Raw genomic sequence first — 15623 nt, 5'->3', positions numbered from 1 at the left:
GTCGAATGTTGTCTGACGGATTTCATACTCATTCACACACATTTGACTACGGATTATTCAGTTTACAGGATCGCGATATAGGGCTCACGGTGGGTATGGTCACCACGGGATGCCTAACCCCACCCCTGGTACATGTATGTTCAGAGGTCCGTGTTTGCGCTTCTCTTAATTTTGCATTCTTTATAGGGTTATTGAGAATGATCACTGTTCGTTATCTGCTCATCTGGGTCGTTCACTAGATAGCGATTGTTCGTCAAACGTCCTACAGTACAGTAGTCACAGACAAAGAAAGTAATTTCTCCACAGATAAATAGGAATATAGAAATTAAATCTTTAAAATTGCACATCACTGTTCGTCATCTTCACCTTTTACATCTTTTTCGCAACGCATGGTATTAAAATGGCTTTTACGAACAACAGAACTGTCGCATGCAAAAGAACGTCGAAGATTTAACTTTACATTTTATTTACAAAATGTGTACATACATGCAAAGTTACTATATTGTACTAACATATAAAAAGAACAGGTGAAAACAATGAATGCAATATCAACAATTAATGAAGGCTTATAACAATAAACAAGTTTTCATTATCATTAGATATCAGGTTGTATCAGCTTAGACTCTAACGATAATATTGTCAATGATATCGAGAAAACACTGTCTACCAATGACTAATGTACCATTCTTCACAGAAATAACACCTAAACAACTTTCCAGGAACTAGTGGAAAATTTATTCATTGACATGAATTATTTTCTTTTTTCATTTTGTGCATCATTGGCTGGGATAGGTGTGAGGAAAATATTAAACGGGGGAAACTTCATTGAAATGATAACCAAACCTCGAATATGATAAAAAGGTGTTTTTTTTAAAGAAAACTTCGACGGTTGGTATTGAATAAGTTTACAATTTATCCTAGTGAAATCAATGAAAGAGGAATCAAACTGGTCTAAATGGGTTTCTAAAGATGCAGATGTCCGACTTTTCAATATCCAATAGTGACATGTAGTGTTAAATTTCATGGAAGTAGCTACACGGAAAAGATATCTTAATTCTCTGTACATTGCCAACATTATGTAAAAAGTACGATTAGATACATAAAATTTACAGAAGATTGATTAAACACAGATTATGCTTATGACTTTGTACAAATGTAATTGAATGACATAATGTATTTACTCATCATCATCAACATAGTTAGGGTACCATAAAATATATTGCATTTTAATCTCATTGCTTGAAAGCATAATGTGCTATCAAATTACCACGGTATTTGATATTTAATCTGGAAATGCTTCACAAAATGAACAAAGCATAATGATTGCCTTTGTTTTATTGCTTTCCAAATCTCGTAGTGTTGTGCCATTTGCGTTTGCTTTTCATCAAAACAAGCTTGGCATCGAATTAATTCTTTTCCCATTTGTAAGGGATATGGGAGGAGTGTAGTTGCTTTTTCAGATCACCAAATGTGACACTTCTTCTCTGGGTTCATGCGACTGCCAAGCGGACATCGAAATGCTTCCGAAAAATCATAGGAATTGGAGAGAGGTCCTAAAACCCTATAAAAGAAACAAAATGTTCTTTTATTCAAAAACATGCAAATTTGGAGAAAAGGTGGATATACTGTTAATTTGAGAAGATAAATTATAAATTAATTAATGCATATTTTTACTGGCATATACAAAGATTTATTAATGTCTCTTACGTTCTGTTAAACTTGCATCTGAGCTATTTTACTTTACACTTTTATCTGCGCTATTTTGTGTACACATTTATCTGCGCGATTTTGTGTTACATATTTATCTGCGCTATTTTGTGTTACACATTTATTTGCACAAGTTTGTGTTACACATTTATCTGCGCTATTTATCTGTGCTATTTTGTGCTACACATTTATCTGCGCTATTTTGTGTACACATTATCTACGCTATTTTGTGTTACACTTTTATCTGAGCTATTTGTGTTACACATTTAACTGAGATATTTTGTGTTACATATTTATTTGTGCTATTTTGTGTTACACTTTTATCTGCGCTATTTTGTGTTACATATTTATCAGACTTACTCTGTGTTACGTATGTGTCTGACCTACGTAATAAAATTCTAACGTAATCAACATCATACGGTTTGTCGCAAACTATCCATTCTATGATTACATCAATTCACCTCGATTGAATGAGAATTTGAAGGATATGCATATGTTTGGCATATCGCTGCTCCTAAAGTCATAAAAAATGGCGCTATATGTTACAATTGAACTGGCTTTCTTCTTTGATTTGCAAACTGAGTACCATTTTGTTCTGAAACACCTATAGAATTAATAGATTGTTCTGAAACACCTGTAGAATTAATTGATTGTTCTGAAACGCCTAGAGAATTAATTGATTGTTCTGAAACACCTAGAGAATTAATTGTTTTTCGTATGACTGTTCTACGGATTTAATATTAAGTGACTCAAACACACAAGAATTATCCCTCTTGTAACTACAATGCGTGATTCCATTGCACATTGATTCCAATAATCATATCTTACCTTCCTAAACTGGAGTTACTGGTCTTGCCTTATTGAATCCAGTCACTGGTCTTACCTTATTGAACCTGGACTGTGAACACTAGTTCTTATTTTCTCTAACGCTTCTTCGTCTCGCATACTTCCACACCATATCTGATAAGAACAATACATTTGCCACCGTACAGGACACCATATACAAACTATTCTAACATATTGTGAAGGGGATCGCATTACATGTTTACTGAGTACAAAGTCCAATATAACTGATTCGATACGCTACGATAAAGCATATTCTGCATATGATTAATTTTCAAAATAGAGGCAGGCTACTGATATGAAAATTGATGGTACTGAAGTTTCAACAGTATTATTTAAAGTAAGCATTTAGCAAATTTGATGGTCGCTATAATGATGTAGTCTGTAGATACAACCTGTCGTTATGTCGAATGCTTACTGATGTGTTTCATGCAAGGTGAAGATAACGAACACTGATCAATCTCATAACTCCTACAAGCAATACAAAATAGATAGTTGGGCAAACACGGACCCCTGGACACACCAGAGGTGGGATCAGGTGCCTAGGAGAAGTAAGCATACCAATTCATAGACCGTTCTTTGCATTATGATTTTGACTACGGATCACTCCGTTTGCCTGATCAAGATAAAGGATTCATGGCGGGTGTACCCGTTCAAAAGGGAATGTTTATTCCTTATAGACACCTAATCCCACTTTTGCTATATCCAGGGGTCCGCGTTTGCCCTTAGTACTCTTAATTTTGAATTCTTTATAGGATTTATGAGATTAGTTACTGTTCGTTAACGTCACTTTTTCATAAACATTATGAAATATCGTATCAGTTCTAAACATATTTATTGAATTCGATTCCTTTGAGATTTACTCACCTACAGAGACATAAAAAATCAATGACTTACACTGAAAGTTTGATTTATTAAATTATCATTTCTAAATGTATAACGGACTACTTACCTGTGCGTAGTTAAGGAAAAACAACTGTTTGTGGGACAGCCCAATACCTGGTAGATCTTTCTCGGGACCATACTTTTCTAACCATTGCATGTACGCCTACAGAAAGAGGACTTCACATGATAAATTGTCCTTCTTTAGGAATTTTTGTGATATATCGAAAACTCGATCAGAATAATTCATCTTTGTATAATTAAACTGTACATGTAATTACCCGATAAGCTTGCTTGAGTCCTCCATTGTCGGCAATGTTTTCTCCTTGTGTATTTTTCCCATCAATCTAGGAAAAGCATTACGATTATGATTATCAGCTCAATATTTCTAACTAGAAAGTAATCTACAAGATGAAACTAAACAATAACAAACTTTAAAATATATTGGAGATATGGCGGTCTCTTAGAGTTGGAAATAAAAAGAAGCCTGTCTGTGATGGTTTGATGTAGTCGTGTGAGACAATGATTTCTTTCATTTCCTTTTTGAATTGATATATACACATGTAACAAGATCAAATAAGCTAACATAAATTCCTTGCACCAAACAAAGTATCTTTGAAGGAAATAAAATTCATAGATATGATATCTGTTGAAGGGGCATGGACACGATTTGAACTGAAAATTTACAAATTTTCTTTTTCCATTTTTAATGTTTAGAATGCTTAACTAAGGCATTTCTAATGGTCGACAAAAATTTGAATGTCAGTTGTCGAGGTATATGAAAAATACAGAGCTCACAATTCTTTGTTATATAAACAAGGCTCATGCCACGTTTTTGTTTACATATGTTAAATATACTAGTAAAAGTTCGTTTAAAGCAGAGTTTTCAATTTACAAGATAATTCTGACCACAATTAAACAGTTTGTAGTGTTTAGCACAAATAATTTTGTTTTACACACGTTATTATCTAATAATTCCAATGTTATTTATTACAATTGTTTTGATTGGACAAAGATCAATCTAAACGAGAATTTACACATCAATAAATCCAAAAACGCTATGTATACATACGCGCTTGAAAAGAAACAACATAATGCGGGGAAAGTATTCAAATTATTGAAGTTGATAATGCAGGGAACGAATTGGAATTATAAAAATCAAACATTCTTTTAAAAGAATTTATCGATGTGTAAACTCTGGACATTTTACTCACAAACTTAACATAAAAGTGCTTCGCACTTTTATTCAGTTTGTGAGTAAAATGTCCATGAGTTTACACATCGATAAATTATTCAAAAAGAATGTTTAATCCTATATTAAGCAATCCATATGTAACCAAAAACCTGGTACGAGCCTTGTTTACATCCCGTAACAAAGAATTGTGAGTGCTGTATCTCGCTTGCAACTCGAAAATTGATATTAAAATTTTGGTTGACCATCAGAAATACTTTAGTTAAGCATTGTAAACAATACAAATGGAAAAACAAAACGTTCAGCTCAATTGTGTCCTTGCCCCTTTATAATCTTGTCAAATATATTCAACTTTATCCCTAACATCTCTATAGTACAATACTATACAATAAGTATAAAATGTTTACTGTAAAAGGCTCTGATAATGTTTATTTACTCCATACAGTTTCGTTTAAAGTTAGCATTTCGCAATACAGGTATGTTAAGGCTTATCATACTCCATCTGTGTATGTATATGACAGAGTCGTTGAAATTTGTCATAAACAAATGGAGCTACGTACTACGCTTCTAAAACTACTTTGGTTGTTTACATGAGAACATGTTGTATCATAACAACATGACAAATAGGCGCTTTGGTATGATGGCATCACATGGCTGTTATAAATAGATCACGAATGTACCTTAACAGAAAATGAAAAAGTATAACTCTACCTCACGGTTTAAACGATCTAACTTGCAATAAAAACGGTAAAACACCCACAGTTTATTGGAAGTGGTGCTATAATCCTACCGCTCTAAATGAGAAACAATTATTAAACACCTGAACACAAAATCATCTCAGTTATTCCAATTTACACTGATGCTCTCGAGTTTCTTCTTTTTTTTTTAGTTTTCTCAACAGAAGCTTCTAGCAGCACTGTCCCTGCACGTTAGTTTATTACAATGCATCCTTCCCCCGGTGTGTAAGTATACGGCGTGTGTTACTCTCAGTGTATGACAGTTGAAAATCGAACCGACATGCTAAGCACAATCTTTTGTTTCCGTTGAAACTAATGAAATTAGCAAATCTTCATAATGTAAAACTTATACGGTACCAATTTTGATGCACCAGATGCGCATTTCGAAAAATAATGTCTCTTCAGTAATGCTCAACCCAAATGTTTGAAATCCGAAATAACTATGAAGTTTTAGAGCTATTATAGCCAAAAACAGCGTGCCAAAAAAGTGGAGCCAAATTCGTGCAAGGATAAGAGCTATGCATGAGGGAGATAATCCTTAATTTTGAAATGAATTTCTAAATTTTATAACAGCAATTAAATATACATCCGTATTTTCAAGCTAGTAACGAAGTACTTAGCTACTGGGCTGTAGAGTGAAAGGTGAGGATAACGAACAGTGATCAATCTCATATAATATCGAGAATTGCTCAATGCTTCACATCTGTATATTCAATGATAATTACATTTATCTTAAATAGTCCACATCCTATAGCTATTTACATGACACATTTAACAAATTCTGCACATTTGTCATCGTCACATCATGTATAGTTATGACGTAATCAGTTTACTTTCATATTGATTATAGGATCGATCACTCTTTGTTATCTTCACTTTTTCATTGATCAAAAACATATTACACGACAGCAGTAGAGGATTTCGTATTTCATTCAATCTTAGTAGCTGCGTGATAAGGTGAAGATAACGAGCAGTGATCAATTTCATAATGCATATAAGAAATAAATATAGAGAGTTTGGCAAGCACGGACCCCTGGATATACCAGAGTTGGGTCAGGTGCCTAGGAGGAGTAAGCATCCCCTGTCGACAGGTCAGACACGTCGTCAGCCCTTTATTGTAATCAGGTAAACGGAGTATTCCGTAGTCAGAATAGGTGTGTCAAGAACGGCCTAACAATAGGTATGAAACACCTCGGACATCATTACTAGATCGCTATAACGACCATAGAATTTGCGAGATTCTGAACCTCCTGTAACATCAACTTGTTTGTCAGTAGCCTCCCTCAATTAAAAAAAACATATTTTTGTGATTATCTCCCGTTTAAAGGGGGCAAGGCACTTCATTTAAGGAAACTTGTAAACCCTTTTATCCAAGAATTATTTGTACCAAGTTTACGTGAAATTGGCCCAGTGGTTATGGAGAAGAAGTCAAAAATGTAAAAGTTTACTGGCAGACAGACAGACAGACGACGGACAACAGGCGTTCATAAAAGCTCACTTTCAGCTCAGGTGAGCTAAACAGGTAGTCACAGAGAACATTGATGTAAACTGGTATAAGATTAGCAACAGTATGATTCTTTTAGGAATTTCTAGACTGTTAATTTTGACCGCGATCAATACGTTTTCTCTGGTTTGGTTCAAATCTAAACAAAAATATTTAGCGCTATATATACATGTATCAGGGATTTTTTAAGGATCTGTAGGGGACCGAAATAAGGCCCCATTCCCAATGTTAAAAAGCAGGTATTTTTCCCTATTTTTTGCTTTGAAATTACCAAACAATGAAAACAAATCAAGCAGGGTAGCCAAATTGTTCATAAATCTTCTTCACAGGCCCACAGATTACAATTTTTTGCTTCAAAAGTATTAAGTAAACCTAGGTTTTTGGCCTCTGCTTATTTGAATGAGGTAAGCTTTGACCAAATTGAAAGGTAGAACAAGCTTTTGTGCAACGAATCATTTGAGAAATATAAACACCAAATAAAGGTGATAAAAGGAATATTGCTACATGAATAGGGAAGTTGGCGATAGAGAAGCTTAAATCATCCCGTTTGTCATAAAGTTGAGTTGTTAGTTTTCCGATGATATCTATTTTCAATAAAATATTTAAGCACGAAGCAGATGTCGAGGACTCTGTGGTGTCTTTTTTTCGAGTTCACTGGGATGTATAGAATCGACATATGAATGAAATTGATTATTGTCAATAGGTAAAACGTCGTCGATATATCTAAATGTCGAGTTGAAGGCCACCACATGTAGAAGCTTTTAATTGGTTTATTTTATGTATGATTGAAACTTGTATGATATTGAAAATACAATCTGAATTAAATACATATACTTAGTGATACACTTGTTTTAATCATGCCATCACATTGTTTTATCTCAACAAAGATTGCCATGATGAACCCGCGAAATTATTATAATGATCTGATTTTTCAATACAACCTAACTCGATCGATTGCTGTCCGACATATTGCATACCAATTAAGTAGTGAATTTGATTACGGATTACTCCGTTTTCCTCAAGATAAAGGGTGCTACTGGAGGGGGTGCTTACTGATCCCACCTGATCCCACTTCTGGTTTATCCAGATATCCTTTTATAGGTTTTATGAGATTGATCACTGTTCGTTAGTTTCACTTATTCATGGGATATTTCGCTATACTTAATACTTGATCTACTCAATTTTAGATAAATTTCATGACGTAACGGACAATTTATTTTATTAAAGTCCACCACACACCAACAAAATAAACATTAAGAACTTTGCTTTATTATGGTTAAAGCTTTGATACTTTGATGTAATATAGGAGCATTTTATGTTGAGGAAAACACTCAAGTCGTAAAGACTTCCCATGATAAGCTGCAGCATTTTCTAATAGCTTGTGTCATTTCCATATTAGTGAAAGGTTCTTAATCAGATGTAAACAACTATGTTCATAACTACATTAAATCCTCTAAGCGTTTCTGTACATGTTAATTTTAGCACTTTTTTAAAATCATTTTTTATTTCCTTTTTTCTTCCAATGGGCTGAATTGATCTATATTAGTATTGATCTATATGATATGTATATACGAGTATGTATGTGTGTGACTGTAGGGGGGATGTTGTAAGTGTATGTGTAGAACATGTTGATCTATAAAAAATCATTTCCTAGCAAAATTCAGTAAAACTCTTCTTTATTATTTTCGAGTAAACCCCACTACAGTATAGTTATATCTTCAAGAACCCTGTTTATCAATCATACCTTTGTACTTGACCTTCGTATTTGGGAGATGACCTACATAGGCTATGCCTGTTGCCCGATCCTATTGAGTTTCTCAAAGTTATATGTTTAAATTAAATTACTTCCCTTAATAAGTACTCGGCATTAAAAGAGAACATCGCCGGTCTTTCGTCGAAGACCATGAAGACCGAGGTCACACATCACAGTAAAGATACGCATAGGTAAATACTGAGCGCCATGCATGGGTATAAAGTTGTAAGCATTTCCATTAGCATGTGACGTATCTATCTTAGTGAAAGATTCTTAATAAGATGTAAAGCAAACCACTATAAATACTACAAACACACATTGAGTCCTATCTGCTCCAGTTTGTAGCTGGAATATTGGTCTATCATGCATTGTGCTCTGTGTCTGAAGGCGTCGATTGTTTCATTTTTCCACCACTGCTTCAGGTTTCCAGTTATATCGTACTGTCGACCTGTTTGTAAAATGATGTACCAGTTTTCACACGATTGTAAAATCATAGAACACATTTAGGTACATTTGAACAAATTTTCGTTGTTTTCGTGGATAAACAAAATCACGATAACGTAAAAGGTTAGCTGCCTACAAATTCACGTATGGACATTTTACTTGGGCCACACCATGAAAATTGGTAAATCACAGTAAATGGTACATGTTTCTCCAAAGTTATATTGCACTTTTAAAAAGATTTATATAATCTAGCCTACTGAATTTGTTTTCTATTAAGATATCAAGCACTTTAAAAACATCTTAGGTTTACAGTGATACATTCACATGGTGGGTTTTCCGACAATAAGCCTCTGTAATTTATAGCAAGAGTTAAATACCTTTATCATCGAATCCGTGCGTGATCTCATGCCCTATGACAACACCTATCCCGCCATAGTTTAACGACCTGCCAAAACCAATAACAGTTACAAAACGGAGGGTAAAACAGATTGATGTCAATTCAAATGTATAACCATAACTTGTTCAGAACTCTTATTTGTATGTTTATGGTAAATAGTTATTAACAGACTCCGAAAACAACGACTGTGTCGTTGTACACATTAATTTCCTATTAGTTGTGATCAAGCGACTATTAGACACGTTACTACTCCAAACAATACTTCAGTGAATTGTACTCACTTTGGATATCTATCACTGTAGAACGGGGGTTGTAATATACCAGCAGGAAATACTATAAAGAGAAAAAAAACTGAAACAAATTGTCTATGTGTCTTAAAACATTGTTATCACGTCATTCCTTTGTTCCTTCGGTCTCAGAATTAACCTTTGGACATCCGATATTCTTGACAAGTCTGATAATAATTGTAAAATCAGACTCTCAGTACTGATATCCTTCAAAATCATACTGTGTCAGGTAAATCAGGAAATGATGTTTTAAGTATGCTATATGTTACAGGAGTTCAACAGTCTCGTTCAAAGTCAGCATTTTGCAAATTCTATGGTCGTTGTAATGATCTAATTTGGCAATACAACCTAACAATGGGTCAAATGCTGCCTGACGTGTTTCATACCGATTGTTAGGCTGTTCTTGGCACACTGACTTTGACTACGGATTACTCCGTTTACATGATCAAGACATAGAGCTCACGGCGGGCGGATGTAAGCGGTCGACAGGGCACCTGATCCCACCCCTGGTATGTCATGGGGTCAGTGTTTGCCCAACTCTCTATTTTGTATTCCTTATAGGAGTTATGAGATTGATCTATTTTCGTTATCTTCACCTTTCATGCCTCATTACAGTTCTGAATGAAAATAAACATCTGACGGTTTTAGCTCTAACAAGCCTCAAACTGTCTGATAGTTTTCAATAGAGAACCGTATATATCCAATACATAAGAAATAGTGTTAACAATAATAAAGCATAGCAAGAACAGAAACCAGACAACAAATATATTCAGCCGGTCATCAAACATCCAGTTAATATGATATACGACATTTATCGCGTGTTCTTTATCAATCAGAGATTTTGTTAATATGTTCTGTAGTTGCTGTACTTAAAAATACCAATTTCTTAAAGAGATTTAGAAGACAGTTAATGATGTTCTTTCTATATATATAAAGAACACCATTAAAAGCATGCGCGGATCTGGGTATTTCGACATCTTAGATAATATCACATAACATTTATTTGCTTACTTTTTATGCACACTCTAATGTATGTGAAACCCAGAAAAACCAGATGTAACCCTTGGAGAAATATTCTAGATCTGTGCATCAATTGAATATATATTTACCAATGTCATTAGTATTGGGATTGTAAAATGCGTTGACAACTGCAGGATCTTGTTCCCATCTGAAAACGAAATACAACTGTCAGTAGTAAGAATTAGATGTTGAGATTGAAATCCCTCCCAGTTCGATTAAAATCGTTTATTGGTTCTTCACATGACGATAGGCCTCGGTAGATGAAGGACACTGGTAGAAAGCCTATTTCACAACTTTTCATAGATTTTGAACTACGCATACTAGTATATCATTTAATATAACACCTGCAAAATGGCCCGAATTTAAATTTAACACCATTCCGCGAATATGAGTCGAAAATATAAAGTACAGTTTTACCGTATCTCAGCTCTAGAATTAAGGTATCTATAAACTACATCAAACTATGAACGTTCAGCATTTACATATATCGAGTACGTATGCCAAGTCTCTTTTACAGAATTATGACGTAAGCAACATGTAATAACGTAACAGATCTTTAAAACAAGAATTTGGCGCGCTAGACTCCATAGCTCTATGACACGTTAGATTTGTTGATGTTTGTCCGTAGCTCTTTGAGACATTAGACTGGTCATCTCATGATGCGATGTAATGACCTTTCTCTACAGATTTACTGTTACTTAACTACAGATAGATCTTTATCAATTAAACTTACTTATCTTTATCTACAGACATTTTACACTTTACACTTACTGACATTTGTCTACAGACATTTTACACATCAAACTTACTTATCTTTATCTACAGACATTTTACACACTACACTTACTGATCTTTGTCCACAGCTTTGCGAAGTTTCATCATTGCAGACGCCACTTCAAACCGTTTGATATTTAGAAGATTAGACAAGTATTCCGAGCCAACATGAAGCTTTCGAAATAAAAGGAAAATATACATAAGTTGTCCTTTTAATCAATCACATACTTGCTTGATATCAAAATATATACGACAATGGATAAAGGGTAAAAATGAGAAGGAATTTATATCAGATATTGAATAGTGATTAAGACGAACAACTTTGATGTTTGTTTCCATGCTACGAAATTTCGAAGGACAATTTTCGGATACCGGTATATCGAAGTTTTTTCTCGGTCCCATCGAGTTCGAGATAACGAGGTTTGTCTGTATTTAAAATATATTTCTATTTCAGTTTCAAACAGAATGTAATTAATTGTCTCCTCACATCGTTTTCACTCTCATTCATCTCCTTTCCTTCAGTGTTCTCTACTATACTACTTCATTCTCTTCACTCTGAATAACACATATCCCTTTCTCAACATCATTTGCATCGAGTGTTCAATACAAAATTTTGAAATCGTTTGGGCCAATTAAACATAGTCCTTTTGTGTATTCAAGTCCCAAATACCCCACGTTCTATAATCAGACATGTATATAAACCCACGTTCTATAATCAGACATGTATATAAACCCACGTTCTATAATCAGACATGTATATAAAAGCATGAATAAGGAGTTATATTCTTCACTTGTGAATCTCCTTCTAAGACTCGGTGTAAAGGAGGAAGGTAACGATTGTATCTTGCGTAACGTCTCACTCATATGGAGACGTCAGGAAGGTAACGACTTGGGGAACTTGTGATAAACCCGTGTAAAGTGTTCCACTACTATTCTCATTCCTATAGAATATTTAGAATATGGCAAGCATTTCATCATCTGAGCAGTTCGTTTAAATTCCTTTTAATGTAAATTCTATGTGAGAAAATACTTACTTTTTCGTATTTGGTATTCAGTTTAGATACGTTTTTGATAAATTCAGGATAGCCAATTCTTTCATTCATAGCATATGCCTACAAAGGAAAAGCAGAGACAAGTAAGAAAGACCTGTCAATGAAACGGTCTGGGAATTTACACTATCTTGTATTCCGCTTGTTGAGATTGCAGAATATATTTTTCCGACAGCATGTTTAGATGGATGAGGTAGCACTAGACTTAATTTGATACACTTACCTTTACTCTTGCCACTTTACGAGTTGACTCGTCCATCCAGTCGTTTTCATTTAATAGTTCATTAAACGCCTCTCTCAGATTGTGGATCATATTCAGTGCCTATAATCAATGTAACAACACCTTGATCTCAACACATGATAACTGTACACTGTCTATAGGCACTTTGTGATAGATGATACTTTACCAACATTTATGAGCACTTATAAGGTAATGAACAAAACATATACCGCCCCGCAAAAGAAACTTCCAATGTTCGGCAATGTGGTTTTGTTTTATTTCATTTAAATGTTGTTTAAGTTTTACATCTAACAGACGATATACAGTCCTATTCCATTGGATAACTTAGGAAGCTTACTGTTATTAACCATCACTGGGGCAAATGATGTCAAGGCTGAACAGACGGAAGCCACTGATATTGTCCTACTTTAATAACGAATATGGTCCGAGTTAGCATCTTATTGCTCGAACTCTATGATGCCTAGAGTTCGTTATACGGTTCATTTGTGTCTATGTAGAGTTCGTTATACGGTTCATTTGTGTCTATGTAGAGTTCGTTATACGGTTCATTTGTGTCTATGTAGAGTCGTTATACGGTTCATTTGTGTCTATGTAGAGTCGTTATACGGTTCATTTGTGCCCATGTAGAGTCGTTATACGGTTCATTTGTGTCTATGTAGAGTTCGTTATACGGTTCATTTGTGTCTATGTAGAGTCGTTATACGGTTCATTTGTGTCTATGTAGAGTCGTTATACGGTTCATTTGTGTCTATGTAGAGTTCGTTATACGGTTCATTTGTGTCTATGTAGAGTTCGTTATACGGTTCATTTGTGTCTATGTAGAGTCGTTATACGGTTCATTTGTGTCTATGTAGAGTCGTTATACGGTTCATTTGTGCCCATGTAGAGTCGTTATACGGTTCATTTGTGTCTATGTAGAGTTCGTTATACGGTTCATTTGTGTCTATGTAGAGTCGTTATACGGTTCATTTGTGTCTATGTAGAGTCGTTATACGGTTCATTTGTGTCTATGTAGAGTCGTTATACGGTTCATTTGTGCCAATGTAGAGTCGGAGTAGTCCGTAGTCAAACTCGTATATAAAGAATAGCATAACAATTCGTATGGAATACGTCAGACAGCATTCGACCTGATGACAGGTTGCATTAACAACCACAGAATTTGCGAAATGCTGACTTTAATCGAAACTCTCAAAACCCCAGTAACATCAACTTATTTACCAGTCGCCTGCTTCGATTTAAAATGCAGACCATGCTCCCGCGTATCAAATCAGTTAGAGATATAAACACTATATACAGGTGAAAATGGAATATTGCTACATAAATATGGGAAGTTTTCGATGGAGAAGCTGGAATCATCCTGTTTGGCATAATGTCGATTTAGTAGTTTGCCGTTAACATGTATTCAATAAAAATATCCATATATGAAGCAGATATGGAAGATTCTGTGGTGTCTTTTATTCCGATGTTACTAGGAGATATCGAATTTACGTATGAATGAAAGTGAGAATTGTTAACAGATAAAACGTCTTCGATATATCTATATATCAGGTTGAATGCCATAGTAATGGATTTTTTCTATTCATGCAGATTCTGTTCGTAAGAATACACAAACAGGCATCTCCCATATACATGTATGCTCTATCAGCGAGACACCGGAACTGTAGGGGACAAGGTAACGTGTCAATATTGTGAATATAGTCAATTGCTTGTTGGGTCACTTGACATCGGGCATTGTTGTTGAAAACGTAGCTGGGTTGGCGGACAAACGGCTCCAAAACAGTATTAATGTAGCGTTGAGCTATCAAATTCCTTTCAATGACAACCACACGGGTTTCGAATCTACTACAGGTTCCGCCCAACACCATAACAATACTACCACAAGACCCGTCACATTACACATTGCAAATATCGGTATAACGGTTCACAGTAGCGTCGAACAACACTCCAACACCCATCTCAGCGGTAACGCGTGTATTTCGACTCGCCAGAGAAGAGTATACGGTGTTATTTTTAGATAGGAAACACATTTGAAAAATGTTCTCGTAACCATTGGAGTTTGTCGTCAGGTTGATAGATGATTAAAAGGAATCCCTACTGTAACACGACTCTGTTTGATGCCATTGGATAGGGGAAGCTCGGTTTATTCGTAGATCATGTGTCCCTAGTGTCTCATTTGCAGGTTTTTTGTGAAGTTCTAAATCGGTTGCGCATGTACTGAATCTTATAAAACAATCGTGACGAGGCGTCGTAATTTCGGTCAGCCAGTTCGAGGACAGTCAGCAGTTCCCATGAAGTCTAAGGCATTTATACAGACGAGATATTGAGTTTTTGTGAACATTCAGAGCTCCTGCCATGGCGTTTTGTATGTTTCCATCCAATAGTAACTGTACTGTTCTCTACGTAAATAGTTTGGTAGCCTAGGTATTTCCCGCAATATAAGAAGGAAACCAGATACCTGATAACAAACAAACCTGAGACACACAAATGCTGTCGTGTGAAGCCATGTACGAGCTACATGAAAGGCAAAGATAACGAACGGTGATCAATCTCATAACTCCTACAAGCAATACAAAATAGAAAATTGGGCAAAGACGGACCCCTGGACACACCTGAGGTGGGATCAGGTGACTAGGAGGAGTAAGCATCCCCTATCAGGTATGTGTAAATGTATCGCGGACACAAGAATGCGTAGTGTGACCGAGATCAAATGTGAATTGTCTGTGAGTGTGTATCATACCTTGCAATTAAAAACTTCTAACAATAAACTATTGATATATTAAAAACTACTGACGT

General features: G+C 35.2%; 1 protein-coding gene across 1 annotated transcript in view; it reads right to left on the bottom strand.

The window, feature by feature from the left end:
* Positions 1-449: 449 nt before the first annotated feature.
* LOC125664210 (neprilysin-1-like) overlaps positions 450-15623 on the bottom strand; it is a 39859-nt gene continuing 24685 nt past the window's right edge. The window contains exons 11-21 of the mRNA XM_048896888.2: positions 12813-12911; positions 12575-12652; positions 11614-11714; positions 10856-10914; positions 9741-9792; positions 9440-9507; positions 8936-9066; positions 3714-3779; positions 3503-3598; positions 2591-2667; positions 450-1561 (exon numbers count right to left, since the gene is read on the bottom strand). Of these exons, the coding sequence (XP_048752845.1) occupies positions 1462-1561; positions 2591-2667; positions 3503-3598; positions 3714-3779; positions 8936-9066; positions 9440-9507; positions 9741-9792; positions 10856-10914; positions 11614-11714; positions 12575-12652; positions 12813-12911 (927 nt within the window). The 3' untranslated portion in view covers positions 450-1461. The remainder of the gene's footprint in view (positions 1562-2590; positions 2668-3502; positions 3599-3713; positions 3780-8935; positions 9067-9439; positions 9508-9740; positions 9793-10855; positions 10915-11613; positions 11715-12574; positions 12653-12812; positions 12912-15623) is intronic.

The sequence above is a fragment of the Ostrea edulis genome, chromosome 1 (assembly GCF_947568905.1).
Source record: "Ostrea edulis chromosome 1, xbOstEdul1.1, whole genome shotgun sequence".
NCBI lineage: Eukaryota > Metazoa > Mollusca > Bivalvia > Ostreida > Ostreidae > Ostrea > Ostrea edulis.
The sequence above is the reverse complement of the archived record's forward strand: the minus strand, read 5'-3'. Positions and strand labels throughout refer to the sequence as shown.